The sequence below is a fragment of the Bubalus kerabau genome, chromosome 13, assembly GCF_029407905.1.
Source record: "Bubalus kerabau isolate K-KA32 ecotype Philippines breed swamp buffalo chromosome 13, PCC_UOA_SB_1v2, whole genome shotgun sequence".
Taxonomy (NCBI): domain Eukaryota; kingdom Metazoa; phylum Chordata; class Mammalia; order Artiodactyla; family Bovidae; genus Bubalus; species Bubalus kerabau.
In genome coordinates this window covers 46,409,281-46,431,409 of record NC_073636.1, presented here as the reverse complement: position 1 = coordinate 46,431,409, position 22,129 = coordinate 46,409,281, and the positions used below count along the sequence as shown (strand labels likewise).

Below are 22,129 nucleotides of genomic sequence, written 5' to 3'. Positions count from 1 at the left end.
AGAGAGGAAGAAGGGAAATGGTATATATTAGCAGATGATATTGATATAATCCCATATTTATAAAACCTCAAACATGCCACAAAAATATTGTTGGAGATAATAAACAAGTTAAGTAAAGTTGTAGGATACAAAATCAACATACAAAAATCAGTTGTATTTCTGTAGACAAACACAGAACCAGCAGGAAAGGAAATTAAGAAAACAGTCCCATTTACTATAACATCAAAATAATAAAATATTCAGAAATAAACTTAACCAAGGTAGTGAAAGACTTGTACCCTGAAAGCAATAAAACACTGATGAAGGAAATCAGAAACAAATGGAAAGACATCCCATGTTCATGGATTGAAAGATTTACCATTGTTAAAAATGTCCAAACACTAAACCATCTATACAGTCAATGCTATCTCCATTAAAGTATCAATTGCACAATCCTAAAATTCATGTGGAACCATAACAGACCCCAAAGAACCACATCAGTTTTGAGAAAAGTGAACAAAGCTGGAGGTATTAGATTTCCAGATTTCAAAATTTATCACAAACAGTAATTAAAGCAATATGGCATAAAGACAGATATACAGACCAACAAGACAGAACAGAGTCCACAAAAAGAAACCTAATGCATATACAGTCAACTAGTCTTTGACAAAGGCACTAAGAAAATACAATAGGTAAAGTACTGTCTGCAACAAACGATGGGAACACTAGAAACCCCCAAGAGCAAAGATGAATCTTTATTTACATCAAAACCACAGGTTACAAAAGTGAAAGCAAACAAGTGGGACTACATCAAACTAAGAAGCTTACATACAGCAAAAGAAACCAGCAACCGAAGAGAAAACATAGCCTACAGGATGGGAGAAAATACGTATGAACTATGTATCTGAGGAAGGGTTAATTTCCAAAATTCTTGGAAAGAACACTTACGACTCAATAGCGAAAAAGAAACAACTGGTTAAAAATAGGCAAATGACTTGAACAGACATTTCTCCAAAGAAGACATACAAATGGCCAACAAGTATATGAAAAGGTGCTCAATATCACTTGTTAACAACAAATGAAAACTGAGATATTACCTCACATATGTTAGAATGGCCACTAAAAAAAAGCCCAAAACCAAGAAAGAGCAAGTGTTGCTGAAGGTGTGGAGAAAAAAGAGCCATGATACACTGTTGGTGGGAATGTGAAATGGAACAGCCACTATGAAAGACAATATGGAATTTCCTCAAAAAACGGAGCTGCTAAAATGTTGCTTGGTGTTTCAAGAAGAAGGCATGAGCTTTGGGAGCTGGTTTGAGTCCTGGGAAAACTTTAGGTTCAGGTTAAGTCCTCTTTTTGCCATATTCCGTATTATTTTAGGACCTGATTTTCCTTTCCTGAAAAACAGAGGTAAGAATGTCTACCTTGCTGAGTCACTGAAAGGATTCAGCGAGAAGGCATCTGTGAAATGCTCTATGCGGGAAGTGAGGATCAAACATCAGTCTTCCTTTCGTCTTACTTTTGAGAGTCACCAGTACAAACAACTGATGAGCCTGTGAGCCACATGGAAGGATGGCCAGCACAGTGAGCTAATATGGGAATGGGTCAGGGGTGTCCCATGAAAATAACAGCAAGGAGCGTGTGGCAGTGGGTGGAGCAGAGAACTGAGGTCAGCGGAGAGGATGCACCAAGGGGAGAATGTTAACCATGAGAACAAGCAGTCCCAGACTCCTCTGATCATCTCCACTCTCAGCCTCCTGACACCACTGATCTCTTAACGGAGCAGTTCCAGCTCCTGTGCTGAACCAGTGTCGTCCACAGCTGCCAGCTGGAGACCTGCTTGCCTTCCTATCTGAATCTCCGCCAAGCGGCTCATCGATCAAACCACATAAGGTGATAGTGTAGACTTTCTACAAATGGCTTCAATGAATTAATATCAGAAGACTGCTTTGACAAGTTGCAAAGTGTTCCTTGCCCAGGCTAAAGAAAGATACTGTTTTCACTTTGGTTGCTGAAAAAAATTCTAACTATGTCTCCTCTGTGTTCTGCCAAACATGTCTTCATAAAATTAGAAAGAATCCATCTGTTTCCTTGCCATGGATACTAAATCTCAGGGTTATTAGCTCTTATTTGGACTTGAGTTCCAATAGGCAAATAGAAAGGTGTGTAAGATTTGTTAGCTGCTGGCTATGACATTGATGCGTCTGTTTGCTTTTTATTTCTTTGTATTTTATTTTATCTTTTCCACACCATCTCTATTTTGGGCAGACTTTGATCTTTGGGAAGTGATATTATGTTTCATTAGATGGAATGGCTCTTCTACCTGGCTGGTGACATGGGCTCCCCAGGGAGGGAAAATTCTGAAAGTGTCTTCAAAGGCAGGAAGAGAGACTGGGGCACATTCTAGGATGTGGCACGCTCCTTGTTGTTTTCTGTCCAAATAGGTGTGATTGCACACCTCCCTCCGACAGGGGAGGGCTCAGGTGTGTACCTGCCCGTCTCCTTCCCTTTACCACAAGCAGATGATTACCATGGCAGCTCAGCTGTGTTATTGAGACATTTCAGCGTGAAATTTGTTTTTTTCTCACTGAACTTTAAGCAGAATTTCAAGTGCCAAGTCTCCGAAGCCGAGTGGGGCTATTAAGGGATAATTACTAATTATGCTAATTTGAGAAGTAGCTGCCTTCTCCTTCCCCGGTCATTCTGTGTGTGTGCCAACCTCCTGTGAGGCCTCCCCTCCCAGGTGTCTCCAGGAGGACAGTACGTCCTGGGCCTCCACACGCTGCTCTGGAGGTTTATCGTCCATCAGAGGGGAAAGAAGACGGCAGGGGTTCTAGGGCAGCCCGTGTCCTCGTCATCCGTGATTTATGCTGGTTATTAATTTGTCCTGTGCCAACAATATTTATTGTCCTTTGTACTCAGGCCAGAAGCGTATACATTTAATTCCTAATACATCTGTATTTCTTCTCATCATCTTGGAACCTTCATAATAAGTTCTGAGCACCTGTGTCCACCACAGTGTTGGGAGGCACTGAATTAGGCACTGGGGACCTCGTGGGTCTTGGATAAGTATCACCCTTTCTCCTCAAAAGTTACTATTTAGAATAAATACAAATGATGAATGTGTGTTTGGTTTGACCACCTGGACACTGTGACTGGCCCCCAGAGGAGAGGCCGGGTCAATAAGAAGGGGATGATACTTGGAAAATGTCACCTTCAGTGATGCAGAAGACTGTTCACCGCCTGACCTGCCCCAGCCCTGAGGAAGCGGGGAGACCTGCCTCGCCTGTGAACTTGGGGGTGATGAGGTCGTCTGCCTCACTGCTGGGCCCAGACCCGGGGAGGACCCGAGCCCACTGACTGCCTCCTGCTCTTCAGTCCCTGCCATCTATTCCGGCGGTCACACCCACTCCTCCCTCCAGCCTCATCTCTTCTGCACAACGAGGATGTCAAGGCCTCAGCTTTGCTCCTGACACCGTTTCTCAACCTGTTCCGACCACGTGGAGCAGGGTTCCCAACGTGCTCCCGACGTGCCCGGGAGGGGGGGCAGTGACAACCTCATCAGGGCCCGCTGTGTCCAGGTGTCCTGTGCATCATCGGTCGTGCTGGACATCAATCCGCTCAAACCTTAGGAGCCTCGAGCCTGTGGTCACCTGAGGCCTGGCCGGTCTGGGGCTCCCGGGGTCCCTGAAATAGGCCGTGGGCATCTCAGCGCAGCCCTGGGCACCGCTCTGACTCTGGCGGCTCCCGTCTTGCAGTTGCGGCTGCCTCTAACCACTCTGCCTCCTGTGATTCCTGTGGGAGAGGCGTTGTCACTGTCAGCGTGACACGCTGGGACGGACTGAGGTCCCACAGCAGGAAGGAGACACAGCTGGCTCCTGGAGATGCGCCCGGAGAGGTGGGAGCGCCTGTCTGCACAGGTTTGTGTGGCTCGGCTCTCGGATGAGGGAGTGCTGTTCCCGGGTGGACGCATAGGGCGCCCTCCCACACTGAGCAGAGGAGAAAGGTGCCAACGAGAGGAAATCTGAAGATGTTTAGAGCTGGTTCACCATTTGCATCATCTGAACTCACTTGTCCTCTCAGTTACTTGCTCCTGTCTTATACGACAGGTTCCAGTCATCAGGGGCTGTGACCATTATAACTACTCGGGCTCCTGAAATTGGGGAATGCGATCCCATCGCCCTGAAGATAACTGAGAAAGTTCTTCCTTTGTGCTTTCTTCAGGTTTACATGCTCAGGGTCCATAGGAACCATGTGCGTCTCAGAGACCTTCTTTGGTGGCCCCCATTCATGTCAGATAAAGAAAGATGAAGAAGCCAAGCACCGAAGAATTGATGCCTTTGAACTGTGGTGTTGGAGAAGACTCTTGAGAGTCCCTTGGACTGCAAGGAGATTAAACCAGTCAATCCTAAAGGAAATCAGTCCTGAATATCCATTAAAAGGACTGATGCTAAAGCTGAAACTCCAATAGTTTGGCCACCTGATGCGAAGAGCTGACTCATTTGAAACGACCCTGATCCTGGGAAAGATTGAAGGCGGGAGGAGAAGGGGACGACAGAGGATGAGATGGTTGGATGGCATCACCGACTCGATGGACATGAGTTTGAGTAAACTCCAGGAATTGGTGATGGACAGGGAGGCCTGGCGTGCTGTAGTCCATGGGAGAGCAAAGAGTCGGACATGACTGAGTGACTGAACTGAACTGATTCATGTCAGACTGACCTTTAGCTCCCAGGAATCCCAACTGCCAAAGATTTCTGTTGCTCAAAACACACCTATTAAAAAGTTTTAAAAATTCCAAATTACATGTGCCTAAGATCCATTAAGAAATGCACAGAACAGCAGAGTTATCAGCAGTATTTAAAGCGCACGTTTCAAACTCATGCCCAGGTTCCTCTGCGGCGGAGGCCAGAGTGACAGTGACTGCTTTCTTACATGTGCCTGACTCTGTGCACAGCTCCTGACACACAATAGGTGCTCAAAACTGTGACTTTAAGCAAAATGGCTGTTTCCCAAGCAGAAATAGAACCATTTGCCATCTTATAAAAATTAACATGTTTGGAAAGAATTCACACAGCTCTTAAACAAGCAAAGATTACATAAGTTTGATGGACTCTGTTACACACAAAGGTAGGAAATCTCCAGGTGTATTACGTGATTCACTCCTTTCCTTCTGTTTTCTGGGCATGTTTGCATGAAGAAGCAGGCACGGAAAGCCCCGATGGAAGCAGGCTGTGTTCTCCCCGCTGCAGAGTCAGGGGCTGCGAAGGTTCTCTGTCACCCCTTCTGGAGGGACCTCACTCAGTCTTGCTATTGCTATTGCTATTGCTAAGTCACTTCAGTCGTGTCCAACTCTGTGTGACCCCATAGATGGCAGCCCACCAGGCTCCCCCGTCCCTGGGATTCTCCAGGCAAGAACACTGGAGTGGGTTGCCATTTCCTTCTCCAATGCATTAAAGTGAAAAGTGAAAATGAAGTCGCTCAGTCGTGTCCAACCCTCAGCGACCCCATGGACTGCAGCCTTCCAGACTCCTCCATCCATGGGATTTTCCAGGCAAGAGTACTGGAGTGGGGTGCCATTGCCTTCTCCGTCAGTCTTGCTGCTGCTCACGAAAACCGCCGTCAGTATGTGCACTGGGCAGAACGGTTTACCTGCTGACAGGCAGGCCCCTAGTTGTGACAACACGTTTCTCCATTTGTACTTTTTTTTTCATTCATGTTTGTGTACAGTGTCAACCAGATGACATCAGACTTTGACAGTGGCCTTTGGGGGAAAATGTGTAGCTGGAGGGAGGCAGGTGGGCCTGAGCACCTGGGAGGGGATGTACCTGGAGAGGTCACAGGTCACATGGTGGTGACAGAAGGTGAGTGGACACTGGCTGATGGTTTCACAGAAGTTATGAGTTGAATAGCACAGAGTCCCCACGAGGCTTCCAGGGTCCTGACCAGCACTGTATCCAATAGGCCCACACTCAGGTGTACACAGATACCACCTGGGCACACCTGGACACACAAGTTCCCTCCTTAACAAACAGTTGCTGAGTGCTGGACAGCCACTGGAAGCACGTTTTGAGAGCAGCTAACACAGCAATACCCTTTCTACCCACACACACATACACACACACCCACAAACACATCCCCCCACACACCATACACCATTCCTCCCACACACATGGAGACACTGAGATTAGGGACAGCTGCTACTGAAAGACAGCTGGGAGTTTGGAGACATTTTTGCAACTGGAGAATTTTACTCAGGGTAGCACACCAGCAGGGAAGTTCAGGGAGGCCGCGTAGATGGCCTGCCACGTGTAACCTGAGCCCAGGTGTGACCTCTGCATCAGGCCTGCTCCAGGCTCAGGGGCCCCTCCGTCGGATGCAGGTTGTACTTTCATCCACCCTCAGCTCTTCCCTGACCCAGCCTGGGGTCTGGAGCCGCTGTCAGCTCTACTGGACAATCGGGGAGGGGTCTGAGGAGACTGGCTCAGGCCACTCTCTGCTCAAGGTCAGTGGCGTGAGGCAGCCTCCCATGCTCGCTGCTGAAGGTACGGGATCCAGGTCATTCTCCTGTCATACACATCAATACAATGTCACCAAGAACATTTACGTTTGTTCACAAAGGGATTTTACAAGTCCAAAAATCTACCTGTGTGTGTTTACGTGGAATGATTTTACAAGTAAAATGTTGAACAGATGGGAAGAGCAATTTCAGTCCATTTGTGCCCGTGGAGTTGCTTATATCCCCTTAATGCTAATGTCCTTTGTTACGTTGGGGAACAGGCTGTTTACTTACAAGGGTCTCTGTCATTTAACTGCTTTGTTTCAAAGTTGACACTTCCAGGATCAGTTGTCATATGCTGATCAGATGTCCTGTTTGACTATTCTCTACCCAAATCTAATTTGTAGGCCACTTTTCATCCATTTACTCAGTGAATTTGAAACAGAACCTATATGTTTACTTGTGGCTTCAAGCTGATTTTGAATTGTACACCAGACAGACTCTGAGCTAGTTTAATCTAGGAAATTGGAACATTAAATATATTCTTTATGCATGGAAGTTTATGAAAAATATCCTGTACACAACACAGACACACATAAGGTAGGTCAGGATGCTCTCCTTTTAAATCCAGATGCACAACAAGTGCATTTATGTATAATGAGAAGGTTTTAGAACATTCAGATTTAGTTCCAGGGTTTCACTGAGTGAAGGACAGGCTTCATTTTCACTGCAAAATATCAATTTGAATATGACTATAAACTCTGTGCTCACTGGATATACCTTTTTGCGTGTGTTGTGTGTGCAGAGATTGTGTATATACAGTTGTGTATATAGGAGTGTGTTTATGGATACTGTACATGCAGAAGTTGTGTATGCGGGTGTGTACATAGATGTTGTGTAAGTAGGTGTTGTGTATATAGGTATTGTGCAGGCAGGGGTTGTGTATGTACCGCACTCAGGCTTTCTATTGTTGTATTTGATTTTTAAAAATAGAATTTAAAATTTCTTCACCTCTAATATTAATTAATTATAGTTGTTGAATATTTTTTACTTTGTGCAACAATTAATATTTACTTTGGAGTGAGTGTATATTATTTAGGTATCTGAACAATGAAGATGTTAAATGTCTGAGTTGGTTGAACGATCTCTAAAGGTTTCTTCAACCATCCAATCAGATAATTGGAGGCTACTTAAGCACAGTTGTATATAAGCATGTGTATACATAAATATGTGTTTACCTACATGCAAATACAATCCCACAAATACACATTCACAGTCACACACTCACACACATTATGATGTTATGAGCTGGCTTCATGCTCAGCACCTCTGCAAAAACCAGAAGCACAGAGTTCCCCCTCCCCCTGCCCCGAGACTTCCATCTTGCTCCATGTGGCAGCACTCACAGGCACTGGGGATGTTCTCCAGATATTTGCTCAGGAATCCCCGAGAGACAATGAGCCCCTATTTCCCAGGGATCTGCGTGTTTGCCTCCACAGCAGGGCGGTGGGTCCTCACCAAGAGCACCTGGATGAATACCAAAGGTTCTGGGTCCAGGTCTGGTTCCTCACTGTCCAGCTCTTGGAAAGAGATGCTTGCCTTGGGGTCCCCCTTCCCTCATCCAGAAACAAAGAGGACCTTTACTTAACCTCTCAGGAAGGAAGGCATAGGACTGATTCTGCAGAGAAAGAGCCTCCGTGGTCGGGCAGGGAGGAAGGGAACCCGCCTCAGAATATCCAAGTTCACACCACCTTTAGCTAGAAATGGGGGTCTTTGCCAGGCGGGAAAGAGGTTGAGTGAAATAAAATCCACATCGGTTACATCATCAGATCAGTTGGGAACACTCATGACAAAATAATCAAGAAAAAGTATTCCAGGCATTATCTCATCAAGCCTAAGGTCAGTTGGATTCTACGAATACTTCTCACCCAATACAGACTTTATGGTTTATATACTAGAGGTATCACGGTGACAAAGATGTAACATGAATTTTCTGGCCCTTATTGAGGTGGAGAAGATGTTTCTTGGAAGAGGACGTTGATGAACCCACGGTGTGTTTAGGTTTGGGAAATGTCTCTGAAGGTAAACAGAACAGAACTTCTGTCTGTTTCTGGCAGAGTTGTGTCCCTACCACAGACACACACAGAGGGAGATCACATGGGGACCCAGGGTGTGGCCTTGGGAACAACCCTGCTGACGTCTGACTCCCATCTCCGGCTTCTAGGACTGAGAGAGAATAAATTTCCACTGTGGTGTTTGTTATACAGCCCTAGCCAACTAATATACTGTCTATATAGATTTTTTTGTACAGTTAACTTAGTCTAATAAGTACCCAAAACCCCCTCTATTCTAAATTTTGTCCTAAAAGTTCATTTATAGGTCACCTAAATATGACAATGTTTTGCTAATCTCTGAGTGAATGTGTGTGTGTATATATATATATATGCACATATATATATGTGAAATATACATGAAATATATATATCTTACAATCTACAGTTCAAATATTGTTCCATTTTATAAGGAAATGGAGTAGCAGAGAGGAATTTCTGGAATCGAACTGTGTAGGTGCTCAATAAATATTAGTGACTAATTTTAGTTCTTATTGTCTAAGGGCCACATGGGCAGTGGGTTAAATGGCCTCAGCATGGCTGGTTTACATGTGATGAACCAAGACAATCTTGTTGAAAACTGAATACCAGAGTCTCAACTAAATGAATCTTTCACGGTTTGCCCGCTCTTGTGTTTTGCTAACCTTTTGAGTGAGGCTGACATTCTGTAAAATAGACACATCCAACCTTATGAACATTTAGTTCTATACTTTCCCTGGGATGTGGGTAAACTCAACATCCCCCCACTCCCAGAACAGGGGGTCCAGTGGTGTCACATATGGAGTGTTGCACACCAAGTAACTTTTTTATTACGAACACTTACAAATGGGAGGTAGCATTCAATCCAGTATATGGTTTCAGTTTTTAACAATGTGCATTTTTCATTGTCTTCCTGCTGTTCAAGTTTGGAGACTTCCCTAAGCATCATTATAGATAAATACCAAGACCCACTGGAGCAGCCAGCATCACTGCAGCCACAAGAGCAGACCAGGCAAGTCGTGCTCTGAAGAGTTTTATCTCCTGACGCTGCACCCTGGTCACCCACTTAATTCACGTGTGTGAGATGGAGACAAAGATGGATGGATGGATGGAGAGACAGATTGCTCCAAGGCCGTCTCAGGTAAGAGAGAAGAAAGACCAGGAAACGTGCCATCTACACAGATACAAGGGACGAGTCCAGTGATTTGTCTTTCCCACAGGGTGTCCTGAGTCCACAGCCCTGAGTGGACCCAGTGGTGGGATGGCCTCCCATGACCACTGGGATGAGCCCTGTGCCCTGCTTTGTATCACCTCCAGGCGGAGAGATGCCAGCCATCCCGCAGGTGAGACGCATGCTTTACTCACGTGCTAGACTTCTGATCTGCATAGACATGCACAAGTTCTGCCCTCAGCCATGAGGACAGCGTGGACCTCTGGGCAACGAGAAGCAGGGTGGAAGCGGAGCCTGGGGCAGTGCCTGGGCCTGTCTCGGAGGAGGCGTTGGGGGCTGGCTGCAGCAGGATAGACTCAGGGACAGATGTGCACTCCCGAGGCGGGTGTGGGGGGACACCCCAGAGCCCAGGCTAAAGGCACAGGGTGGAGAGGGATGGACTCAGGGACAGATGTGCATTCCCGAGGCTGGTTGTGGGGGGGACACCCCCGAGCCCAGGCTAAAGGCACAGAGTGGAGAGGCCGAGAACGCCTCAGGGTCAAGGGTGTGTGGGCGCCAGTGTCGTTAAGATGCACCCTGGGCATTCTCTGGGTCCAAGGGTGGCTCCTCATCCCATCTACACAAGCACCCTCGAGCATGCAGACTGGTGGGGAGGGGTGAGGGGCTGGCTTGGCAAAGGGCAGCAGGGTGCTGCCCGGCTTCCTGAGGGAGTGGACTATCTCTTCAGCATGGACCACACAGCCATGTTGAGATGTGCTTTCTGACTCAGAACATTTCCCAGAACTTCTGGACTGCTTAATCCCTGACGTTTAGCGCAGTGCAGACACATAAAGACGTCCCATGAACGTCTGTTGAGTGAGCACACTCAACATTCCACAGCAATGACTTGAAAATAAGTCAGCAGGTGCTCTTTATAAGTGAATTCGGCAACAGCCATTGGTTGATGCTGTACAGTGAGAGAGCCTGTGTGCTAATTTCTGGGAACACACCGAGTGTACCTGGCTCCCATCCTCCAAGGACCATCTTGCACACAGACCAACACCCACCAATCAAACCTGCAGACAATTAATGAAACAAGAAGGGGAGAAGCCATGTCCTTCCCGAGAGGTCATCACACCAGGTGACTTATGAAATCACCACTAACCCCTCACTCAGTTCCTCTTGTGGTTTGTAAGCTGTAGCAGCTCATGCCATCTGCACCCAGTCTCCTTAGAAAAGCTTCCCTCTTACTATATTCTGATTATTGCTTTAAGCAACTTTATTTCAAAAATGAAATCAACGTTCTCAGTGGATTTTAACTGAGCAGCTAATATGTTTTGACTTTTGCAGAGGGGATAAAAATGCTCAGACCTACAGAAGTTTGCATTTTAGTCATTTAATTTTTATATATGTAGTTTCACCTGAAATGATAAAAGAAATTCAATTTTGTAAAATATATGATAAAAATGGGCATTAAAATTCCCATAGGACCTAAAACTGTGTTGGGTCACAGAGTCTGTTTTCATTTCCTATGACTGTACATTTGTGTATCTATTCCCCAAATTCAGTATAAACTCAGAGAAAAGGAGGACTCTGTCAACTTTTTTTTCCTTGTACCTTTGTAGTTCCTAAGTCTTTGCCCAGCCCAGAGCAGGTGCCCGAGGTGACACAGCTGCAGGTGAAGAAAGCCACTCACACAGGTCGAATCTAGCCCTTGTCTGAGTACACACGCAACGTCTAAGGCAAACTGCAAAGACAGCAGAGCTGGGTCTCATATCCCACACTTGCAATCAAGAGCCCGCTCTGTTGTGGAAGATACAGAAAATAAAGTGCAGGAACGTGAGCTCTGACCAGAGTGCAGGCAGAAAGAGACCTGGAAGTTACTCTCTGGTTTCTCCCTCCGCTCTTTTCCTGTCAACAGCCCCACATACCGCCATGGTTTCTGTTTCTCATATTTTATGACATAAGAGGATAGATTAATTTTTATTTGATGCAATAACAAAAAGATTTATTTTACTTCTTTATGAAATTTAAAAATAAAAGATGTTTTCCTCAATGCTAAACATCATGAGCATAAACAAAGTTTATTTTTTCACTATCTTTCAAGGAGTTTATGCTCTCAAGACTTTTTTCTACACTTGATTTTTTAAGTGTTCATCTAAAAATGAGTATGTGTTAGACTTCTGCTATTCCAGACAGCTGTTGGACAATCTTTTAATATTTCAATATTCATTATTTCAATAAATATTTACATATATCTTAAATCTTGAATCTGTCATCTGTATATATTGTTTGCATATATTAGTAGCCTACAGAAAGTATAATTTTTAATAACTTGAACTCTATTCATTATCTACATACAAAAGCCCCAAATAAATTTAACTCCCCTAAAAGGTGATAACAATAAAATATGAACTGCACATTTTTTAGATCTAAAACAAGTAACCTTCTTATCCTAACTGCTTAGGGAGAGAAGATCCCCCCAATTTCCACTAGCCCCGAGCAGATCCCTGCCTCCAGTTCTGGGAGGGGCTGGCTCAGGGACACACATGCTGCCCCCAAAGCCACCGTCAGGGGGACAGCATTTGTTCTCTGTTCAGTATTCTTCAAGGATACTTCATTCCCTGTCCTACTGTGTCAGAGCTTTTAAAAAGCTACTATTTATCCTCGGGATATATCAATGATTTTGATTTCAAATTCACTTCTTCCTCAGAAAGGAAATTAGTAGCACGGACTCATCTGAATTAAAAAAAAAAAAAAAATTCTCCTTGAACTGTATGTTTTGAATGAAAAAGTCACTTTCTGTTAGAATTCTGTTAGAATTCAGAAGTTCCTTTACAAAGTTTCATCCACGGTATGAATATTTAGAGTTGAAACACAAACAGAGCATCTTTACGTCTGTGGTTAAAGCGGGTCTTCCGTGTTTTTACTCAGCTAAGGCAAAGAGTCGGACACGACTGAGAGACTGATCTGATCTGATCTGAAGGGACAGGAGAAGGTATGATGCTTAATATTGTTTTGTGCAACACCCAGATTAAAACAAAAATCTTTTAAAGTTGTACACAACAGGCGGTGCCTGAGCTTGTGCACCTTCCGTGGTCTGACGGGGACAGTGTTTCCTGTGAGGACATGGGCTCCACAGCCGCCAGCCAAATGCAGAAGGAGCATCTGCTCTGGACAGGGACGAGCGGACACAGCCAGGCTTGCGGGGAGGAGGCCAGGGTCTGCTTTGCTGACGTGTCCGTCATGTTCATTATACTGGCCTTTTCCAAGAGCAATTAAACTTTTAGGAAATATTGCATTAATTTTAAAGAGAGGCCATCTGTGTACTTCCGATGGACTTAGGCTGATAAAGTCATTTTAAAATCAATTATTGGTGTTCTAGGAGCATGCTGCGAGCTATTTTATCACGATTCCCAAGTCCTGCTTCTGAGAAACGGAGCCACCCCACTTTCTATTTGATTTTAACACAGAGAGGATTTGACCTGGGCTCCAGTTTCCGAGAACTGGGTCCCCTCTGTCCCACTTTTGTGCCATATTTGAGAAATCACGTAAGACATTGCACAGTGATGAGGCAGGTCTTCTATCAGCGGAAGGAAACAAGAATTAGAGATTGCATCTCAAATAAATGGAGCAGTAAAGATTAATTAAACCTGTGAAAGTCTGCAAAGCAATCCTGGCTGAGGCATTTAAAGGAACACTTTCTATTGTGTGCGACCCCCTGGAAGCCCTGAGCTAGCATTTGGGTGGCAGAGTCATGTCTGTAGAGCAGATTCCAGAAAGGAGGATTTGCTAATGCATTCTGAGCAATGTTCGCTGTGTTTATCATCCGAATGGTGACACGGCCTCAGAAAGAAGCCTCGACCTCTTTTGTGGGAGACCTCAGTGGGCGCCTGTATAAAGTGCTTGGTGGAAGGGACGGAACCAGATTATAGCTGAAGGGAGCAGGTCATCACAGTGGAGGGGGCTAGCTGTCCTCGTCCACTTTCCGCCTACACCCCAGCTTTCCCCCTCAGTCAGGGGAGCTGTGGAGGGCAGCGGGCGTGGACAGGAGCTGGAACATCCCAGCCTGAGCCCCTCGTAGGGGTCTCTTCAGGCTGGGGCTGTTCTGTCTGCCTTCTCTGCACTGAGGCAGCCCCATGGAGCCTCCTCTAGGCCCATGATTTTAAGTGAACTCAGCTTTAAAAAAAAGCTTTTAAAATTGCATCTCTTAGGGATTCAAAAAAAATGATCCTAAAATCCTAAAGTCACCTGAACGTTTGTAGGTCTCTTCCGTTTTTAATGCTACTCTTTATCATTATAAATGTCCCATTTATTGGACACTATTTCTTAATCAAGCATAAAATGCTTCTTTAGTATGAATATAAAATTTATATTCCACGCTTGCTGTTTTTTGAGATTTAAATTTTTTTAACATTAACTTGATAATTTTCATAATTTAAACAAGATGATAGTGAAACTTGTGTGTGTCTATTTTATGACACAAAAGGGACACTGTCTAGCCACTTTCTTACCAGAAACCAGATACTGGTTGCAGTCATTCTCCATCCATGAAATAATAAAATGAAATTATTTTCATACTTAAATTATTTCATACTTAATACCTGCAACTACAATAAAAGATGACTAAATATCCACAGTGTTTGGAGAGAACTTAGGCACTCAGATTAACTCTTTATTTTCAAATATTTATCACTTATTCTTCAGAAAAAAAAATCGGCTGTCTTTGCAAGCAGCCAAGTTTATTTTGGGGAAAATTACTGAGAGCTTAAAAAGCAAACATTTCCACTTCTGGGTTGCTGTTTCTTGGATGGGATTCCTGGGAAAATGAATTCACTTACAAGCGTGTGGATGGACAGTCACGGTGCTCAGAGCCGCCTTTGCTGTGACTGTTGAAACAAGGTCAGGAAACCAGGCAACAGCCCCTGTCCCCCACTCCTTCTAAATAAAATAAACAAGGAAGTAAAATTTTAATCACCCAAGAGAGGTGTTTGGAACCGAGGTACAAACATACGCAAGTATGAGAGGCTAGGTTTTAAATTTCTCAGCATGTCCTCCTCTTTCTGTTGATCCCACAGGCAGAGACCAAATTCACGAGTGGATCAGGAATTAAGCAAGATGTTTCCCCTCTTTTTGAAAGTAATGTTCTTTTCTTTGACAATGATATGTTCTTAAGGGAATTATAATGCATTATTAGTGAGGAATAAACAATTCTCTTTGCATAATCCTGTATGTCACAGCATATATTTCTGCATTTCAGTGCAGGAGAACAATTTAACTGAACAGACAGGGGTTAATTTGGCTTCAGTGTTCACAGCGACTCGACAGCCTGAGCGGGTCTTGGCTGCTCAGGCAGCGTGTGGCTGTGTGGCTGTGTGGCTCTTCTTGTGATGTGTACGCTCGGGGAAAGGCCAATACTCAGTAGTTTGAATATTTTGCGAAGGACCTTGTGCTTTCCATATTTCACTTGGGCACTCACCTTTCTTTCCTTTTTTTCCAGTTTAGAAATGGCTAAAATAAGTACCTTTAAAATCTCACCTATTATGTGAAAATTTATCCTTTTAGAAATCTTGTTTGTAGTAATTAAGAGCTCCATTTACCGATGCAGCATTCAGAGATAATATTTTTAAATGATGAAGATCCACGGTATTATTTTTGGTTTTATGAGTTGTTCAAAACTATCCACAGTACAAAAACAGTGACTTTCATTTTCTAGCATTTTAGAAAAAGAAGCAGGCAGACATAAAAAATGCTCAGGTGTTTCAGCTGTCTTCACTGTATGTATACACATACATGTGTATATGTATACACATGCACACACACAACCACAAACATCTATGGTTTTTAAATTGAACACTGAATGCTTTCAGGGCAGAAGTTGTCTCTCCACGCCTCAAGAAAAGAAAGCTGCAGTTTCCTTATTCTGCATATCCTTATGTGACGCCCCTCTGGGGCAGCACTTCTCCAACAACCCAATCACCACTGTTTAGCGATGGATACATGAGCCTCATATTTTTATTCTAAATTCAAGTTCACTCATCATATCTAATGCCCTTGAAGCAATCTCAAATTACTGCTATTACACGGGTCACTAGAAACCAGACGTACTAATACAAATTTTAAAAAGAGAAAGGAAGAAAAAGCCCTTACACAATTAGAGGGCGAACAGTTCCGTCAGTTTAATTTCATCACTAAATCCAGCCCTTCATCCAGAGCTGCGGGCCAGCGAGGCTAGTGTGTGCAGGGATGCTTGGCTGCGACGCAGGAGGCCGGCAGTCCCACCAGGTAGGATGAGCCCACCGGTTTCTGCCACCTTCATCTGTGGCCCATGTTTCTATTTCATCAGCTTTTCATGGAATGCCATTTCACAACAAGCCTGCGTCTCCGCCCATATGCTCTCCTTATCCTGCTCCTTTGGCCAACTTTCCCCCGCATTTCCCCAAGTTCATGACCGGCTGCTCCTGCCTCCTCCTGATTCATCAGCTTACTTACTTCTGCGGAGCTACCCCTCAATTTTCTAGAACTCTGTGTAAGGGATTTCCTTGGAATAATACATGAAATTCAAGCATTAACTTAGCTTGCTGTCAAACGCCTCAGAAAAGACAGGTGGTGTGTTGGTGCCGCATTCAGCTGGATCTACTTACCAAGGATTGTTTCTACAGCATTTCAAATAGTTCCCCAAAGTTCCCCCTCTCTGTGTTAGTGACTGATGCACTTCACTTAAAACCCCGTCTTCCTATTTACCTCCTGGAACCAACTGAATTTGTATTGGTTCTCAATCCATTTCCTAATATATTTGTATTTAAATATCAATCTTTTTTTTTTTTTAATTTCCAGAGACTTCAATTGTTTTATACATTGTATGTATTCATGGGTCAAATGTTAAAAATATTTTATTTACAAAATGCATTTCATGACAATACAGTTTCTTTTTGGGAAACTACTCTCACCAAAGAAAGCTCACCAAGAGATCAAAAGAGAATACGTATACTATTTTAATAATTAAAAATACACCTATGCAATTCCTCAGGTATATTTCCTTGGAGGTGTCCATGGTTCAGGGAGCTGATACATGTAAGTGACTTATTTTATATGCTATCTGTTCTGATGGTGCTGCCTTTTGCACTTCCTGCTTGAGCTGATACTAATTTAAGAAACCTTCCACCTTTGCCTTTACTACTCAGGGTTAAAATATGCACCTTTTACAACCTTTTACAATATCCACACCTTCAGTTCTTTTGTAACATGTGCAGGCATGACTTTAAGACCAGCATGGACAGGCTGCGTGCAGACCTGCACACAGTCTCACCCGGGACTGGAAGGCCCAGCACGGCCTCCAGGATTCTCCACGAGGAACTGGCTAAGAGGGTGCTCCATGTGGGAGGCAGCAGGCAAGTCTCCCAAACTACACGTGCAGCCAGGATTTCCTGGAAGTCTCTGCACGAGACAAAAGCAGAAGCTGATGGGGCTCATGTGTGACAGGGAAAGGAACCGTCCTTAACTACAGTGTGGGAGCACATGTTACCGAGCAGGTGACCGTCCTGAACCATAGTGTGCAAGTGAGATGGTAACACTGTCCTTCGCTCAGCTTTCCAAAAAACTGCCTTTCTGTTTTGCATAAAAAGTCAAAATTTGACATTTCTTGTTTGGACAGAAAATGTAAAAGATCCATAAACAATTTATAAGATAAAGTCCCAACTAAAAAATAACACAGAGAGAAAAATGCAAAAAGGGATGGTACTGGGTCCTAATGAAATAACAGGAGGATTGGGGGTGGGGAGGCTTGCTTAGTGTCTTTTTAAAAGTTTACCTGAGAGACAAATGCAGGTCATGCCTAGTTAATACCCGAAGTCATATTTTGAGACTAAGTTTTTTTTTTTTTTTTTACTTTTAATGATATAGACTGCTTTCTGTGTGGTATCATGACTAAAAAATATCTCCTACAGGAAAAAAAAATTTCATTTCCAAGGCTCTGAATCCTATGTAATAATAAATGGGAGTATTGTGTCAATTCCACACTTATACTATAGCTACAGAGCTTTTATTTCAGATCCTATAGATTATTCTGACAATGAAAAGCATAGAGGGGGGTTCAGGATGGGGAACATGTGTACACCTGTGGCGGATTCATGTTGATGTATGGCAAAACCAATACAATATTGTAAAGTAATTAGCCTCCAATTAAAATAAATAAATTTAAATTAAAAAAAGAATAAAGGGCAATTTAACAGTCAAAAAAAAAAAAAAAAGAAATCTCAGGAAAGCCACGTTTAGAGAATTTGTATAGAAGCCAGCAGCATTTTGGTTAGCAGCTCCGGGAAACTAAAAGTTATGATGCAAACAAAATGATTCTTGTTTGTGAGAATAGGTGGAAATCTGCTTATCACTGGAAAAAAAATGTACATTTACTTTAATTTATTCATTTACACAGAAAAAGAACTCTTTCTGTGTACTCATAATCACTGGCTTTACTTAGTATTCCATAGAGCCTTATCAAAATTCCTTAACAGCCACCCATACACACATGGGCTTTAAATTGTGATAGATACAGAGTTTTATTATTAGATAAGCTTAAAAGTTGGGGCTATTCTATTCTATTTCTGCTGTTAAAACTCATGAATATTAGAACATAATTTAAATTCACCACTGTCCTGATAGAAGAGGGGAAAAAAAGCATCTGTAATAATTAGGAATTATATACAGACTGATCTATTCCTAGGAAAATGCAAATAAAGAGCTCTGTAATTGTTTTCTTTTCATTGACCACACACACCTATGCTGCTAACTTTTCCCTAAGAAGTGAACACTTAGAGGTTTGATTTGACTCATCCACCATGATAAGCTGTTGGCAGATGACATAAGAAACTTCACCCCACAGATAAATTTGCAAGTAACTGGAATTAGTACACACATCCTGAATACCTTTTCCTACTTCATTTTTGGCTATAAAAATTAAGAGACTTGGTATATTCAAAATAAAGTGTATAAATATTTCACATAAAATTTTATTTTGAATTGTCATAGTTTATAGCCAATGAAGTCCTCCTTCAGATTTCTTGCTTTCCTTTCTGAAAATGAATCCCTTCTAAGCTAACATGACTGCCTTTAAATTAAAGGTACAAAAAATGAATTTGGAGAAATACATGAGTGTTCATCAGCTTCTATTTTCTTTCTATAGGTTTTGCTTTGTTGTAAAATATTGTTCGATACTTTTCCATTTTAATATTTAAATATACTAAATAAAAATACGGGAACACATGAACACTTGAAGCATAAAAGGCAATGTTTCTTTTTCATTACTTTAAAAATTTATACTCATTATTAAATTCTGTGATTTTTTTTTCAATATCATTGTTACTTTCTGTTGGCATTATTTTTGGAAGACATTGACCAGATCTGTTTCGGAGTGAAATTTTCAGGGAACAAAGTGAGTAGCCAGCATTCTTTGCAGCAGCTCAAGAGTTAAACAAGAATTACAGAATCACCCCCCACACCAAGGCTCTGAAGCCCTCCTAGAAGCTGTCACCTACTCCCTGCCACCCTGACATGTAATCATAATGAATGGCTGTGTGCTCTTGGCATTTATTCCTTCAAACCTTCTGGTTAATTTCTACTACAGGAAGAAGTCGGGAAGGGTTCAGGACCCTTCGGAAGTAGTTAGGAGGAGATGGAGCAGAAACTTGTCTTAGGCCTCGGCAAGGATGAAGATTCTTGGGGAAGGAGGTACATGTTCAACCACAACTAACTCCGCATCTTCCAGCAGAGAAATCGGAAAACCTGACACACGATGGTTGTGTCTTTCCCCCTGTTCTTTAGGGCTCTTTGGTCACTTAAAAAACCCCAACACATTTCAAATAATAACTGAACTTTCTCTTGCAGGCTCATGATAAGGGGCGACTGACATAAGTTACTTTCTGGCAAAGAGGCGGCCGCACCGAGGGCTCCGGCCACCCTCCAGGGACAGACACCGGCGGGAAGGCGCGCAGGGCCGTCCTCCTGGCTGAGCAGCGGCCGGCTGCGCCCTGCCCCCGAGGGGACCCTGGGCTGCCCACCCGACGACTAACTTCTGGGGCTTGTTTGTCTCCCAGAACCTGGGGAGCCAGGCTCAAACCTGACACCAGACACTTCCTCTCCCCTCCTGGTTCGCAGCTTTTCTCATCTCTAACGAGCTGCGATGCTTGTTTCTCTTTTCATGCATTAATTTCTGCTTATTTCCCCCGGACGAACCCCGTTCTCGCTGCAGGTCCCCGTGTTTACAAAACAGCCGGCACCGCTCAGAATAGAAACTGTCACCCAGCGTGGGGAGGCGGTTGCCAGGGTTTTGCCCACTCCCGCCTCCAAGAAAATTGGGATGGAGAAGCTGGCGCGAGGTCCGTCCCTCGTTCTTAAGGACGCTTAGGGCTTAGGGGAGCATTTCCTTCGGCACCGGCGTCTGTGCGCGACGGTCAGCAGCCGTGCCGGAGGCCGCGGAGGGCACCGCGTTCCGCGGGGGCCCCCGCTTGGTTGGCCACCCCCTCGGACTTGCGGAAGCCTGGGCGTTCACGGAGGGACCTGAACTCTGGAGCGGGGCGCTCGGCGGGCCCCGGCCACATCGCCCCAGCATCCCGAGGGAGGCCGCTAGAAGCGGGCAGGGCGCGCAGAGGCGACGCGCGTCGCGGGGAGTGCGCGAGAGGCGGCGCGGAAACCGGTCCTTACCTTTCCGCTTGGCCCGCCTCCTCCTCCTCCGCTTGGACTTGCATTTGAGTTGACCGCTCAGCCCTCCGGACGCTCTGCTGGTCCCCAGGACCGATGCCATGGCAGCGGCCGGCGAGTGGACCCGGGCAGGAGTCTTCTCCAACACTCTCAGCTTTCCGGCTCCAGCCGCGGCCGCCGGGGACGCTCCTGCGGATCGGGGGCCGGCTCACTTTTCGGGGCTGCGCTCTCGCACTCCTGGCGTCTCCTCTGGAGGCTGTCACCGTCTCCTTTGGCGGCTCTCTGTCACCTGCGTCCAGGCGGGCAGAGCTGGCGGTCTGAGCCCGCACCAAGCGCACAGGCCGGGACAGCGGAGCGCCCGCCGCCCCAGCCGCCCCGAATCTGGGCTCCGCGCGCAGGCTCTACTTTGGCACCTCTGCTAGTTGTTGGGCACCAGCCACTTTGAAGCCGATCACGCAGGGAGCCTGTCTATTTGCTGCTGCGAAGTCTAATTAGATCCAATCACGGCCGTCCGCCGGCTCTGACATCAGCGCTGCCAGCCCGTGCGCTCCTGTCAGCAAACTCAGCTCCGGTTTGGACGGCGGAGCTGCCCGGGGCGCTGGAAAGGGAAGGGGCCAGCCTGGGAGGGAGGGGGCGCGGGCCGAGCCGGCCTCCCTGCGAGAAGCCCGAGGGGGCAGCGGACTGAGGAGTCCGCCCAGCCCTGCTCCCGCCCGGCCGCACGGACAGGGCACTCGGCTCCCGCACTCTCAGACGCAGGGACCCCGCCTCTCACCAGTTTCTAACTAGTTAATCCATCGCACACCCGGGTGTCAAGGGGGAAATCTCTCTCTAAGAAATACCGAGCCCTCGCTTCCTCGGCCAGGGGCTAAGATTTGCAGTTCCCCGGGAGACAGCCTCTTAGGGGGATTCATTTTTCAGAACCCTCATGTTTGGTTTTCTCCTTCACATCCCTTGGCTGTTCCGTCTGCAAGGAAGAAATGCTGCATAAAGACGCGGGGGTTCGGTCGGAGCCTGATTTTTAAGGCAGGGATGTCAGTAGGTTGCTCTATTTAGGGAACAATGAAATGAAAGGCAGAGAGGGCTTTTATCTGATAGTTTTATCACCGAATGTAACATTCGGATGAAAGAAAGTAATATTCACCAGGAGGAAGATTGCAAATTGAACCAGGTTTGAACAATATTTCTCAGGGTTATCTTGTTTTTTTTTTCAAGACCATACTTATGGAACGTTAAAAATCTAACATAAGATTTAAGAAGGAAAATAATCCAGCCATCTTCATTGCATTTTGCATTTAAATCACATAGGCTGTTAATTATAACAGTAATGGTTTGGAAAAAAAATCCACTCTAAAAGTCATTAGCGTTAACAGGATGATGCAGAAATGGCACACAAATATTTCTATTTCCTACCTTACATACACCCTTTTCAAGCTCCTCATGGACTTAGAAATTTCCAGATAATTTTCTTTATATGAGAAAAAAGTACTCCCTCTAGGGAACATTGGAAGCAATTGGGAAGTTTGGATGTGCTGTTATGCGGGGGGCTAGGGGTCTTGGCTCAGCTCTCACTGACTGGGGAGAGGAGGGCGTCTGCATCCAAGGCTAGCCCTGCTGCTCTGCCTCTGCTGAGTGGTGTAGACTAGCCTCAGTCTGCTCATCTGTGTAGTGGGGATCACCACCTTTACTCCTGTTTGAGAATCAGTACAACAGCAACTGGCG

General features: G+C 44.9%; 1 protein-coding gene across 1 annotated transcript in view; it reads right to left on the bottom strand.

Annotated features, from left to right (window-relative positions):
* Nucleotides 1-20,692, bottom strand: part of ADARB2 (adenosine deaminase RNA specific B2 (inactive)) — a 236,013-nt gene extending 215,321 nt beyond the window's left edge. Inside the window, exon 1 of the mRNA XM_055544168.1 lies at nt 20,414-20,692. Within this exon, the coding sequence (XP_055400143.1) occupies nt 20,414-20,513 (100 nt within the window). The 5' untranslated portion in view covers nt 20,514-20,692. The remainder of the gene's footprint in view (nt 1-20,413) is intronic.
* Between the last annotated feature and the right edge of the window lie 1,437 nt (nt 20,693-22,129).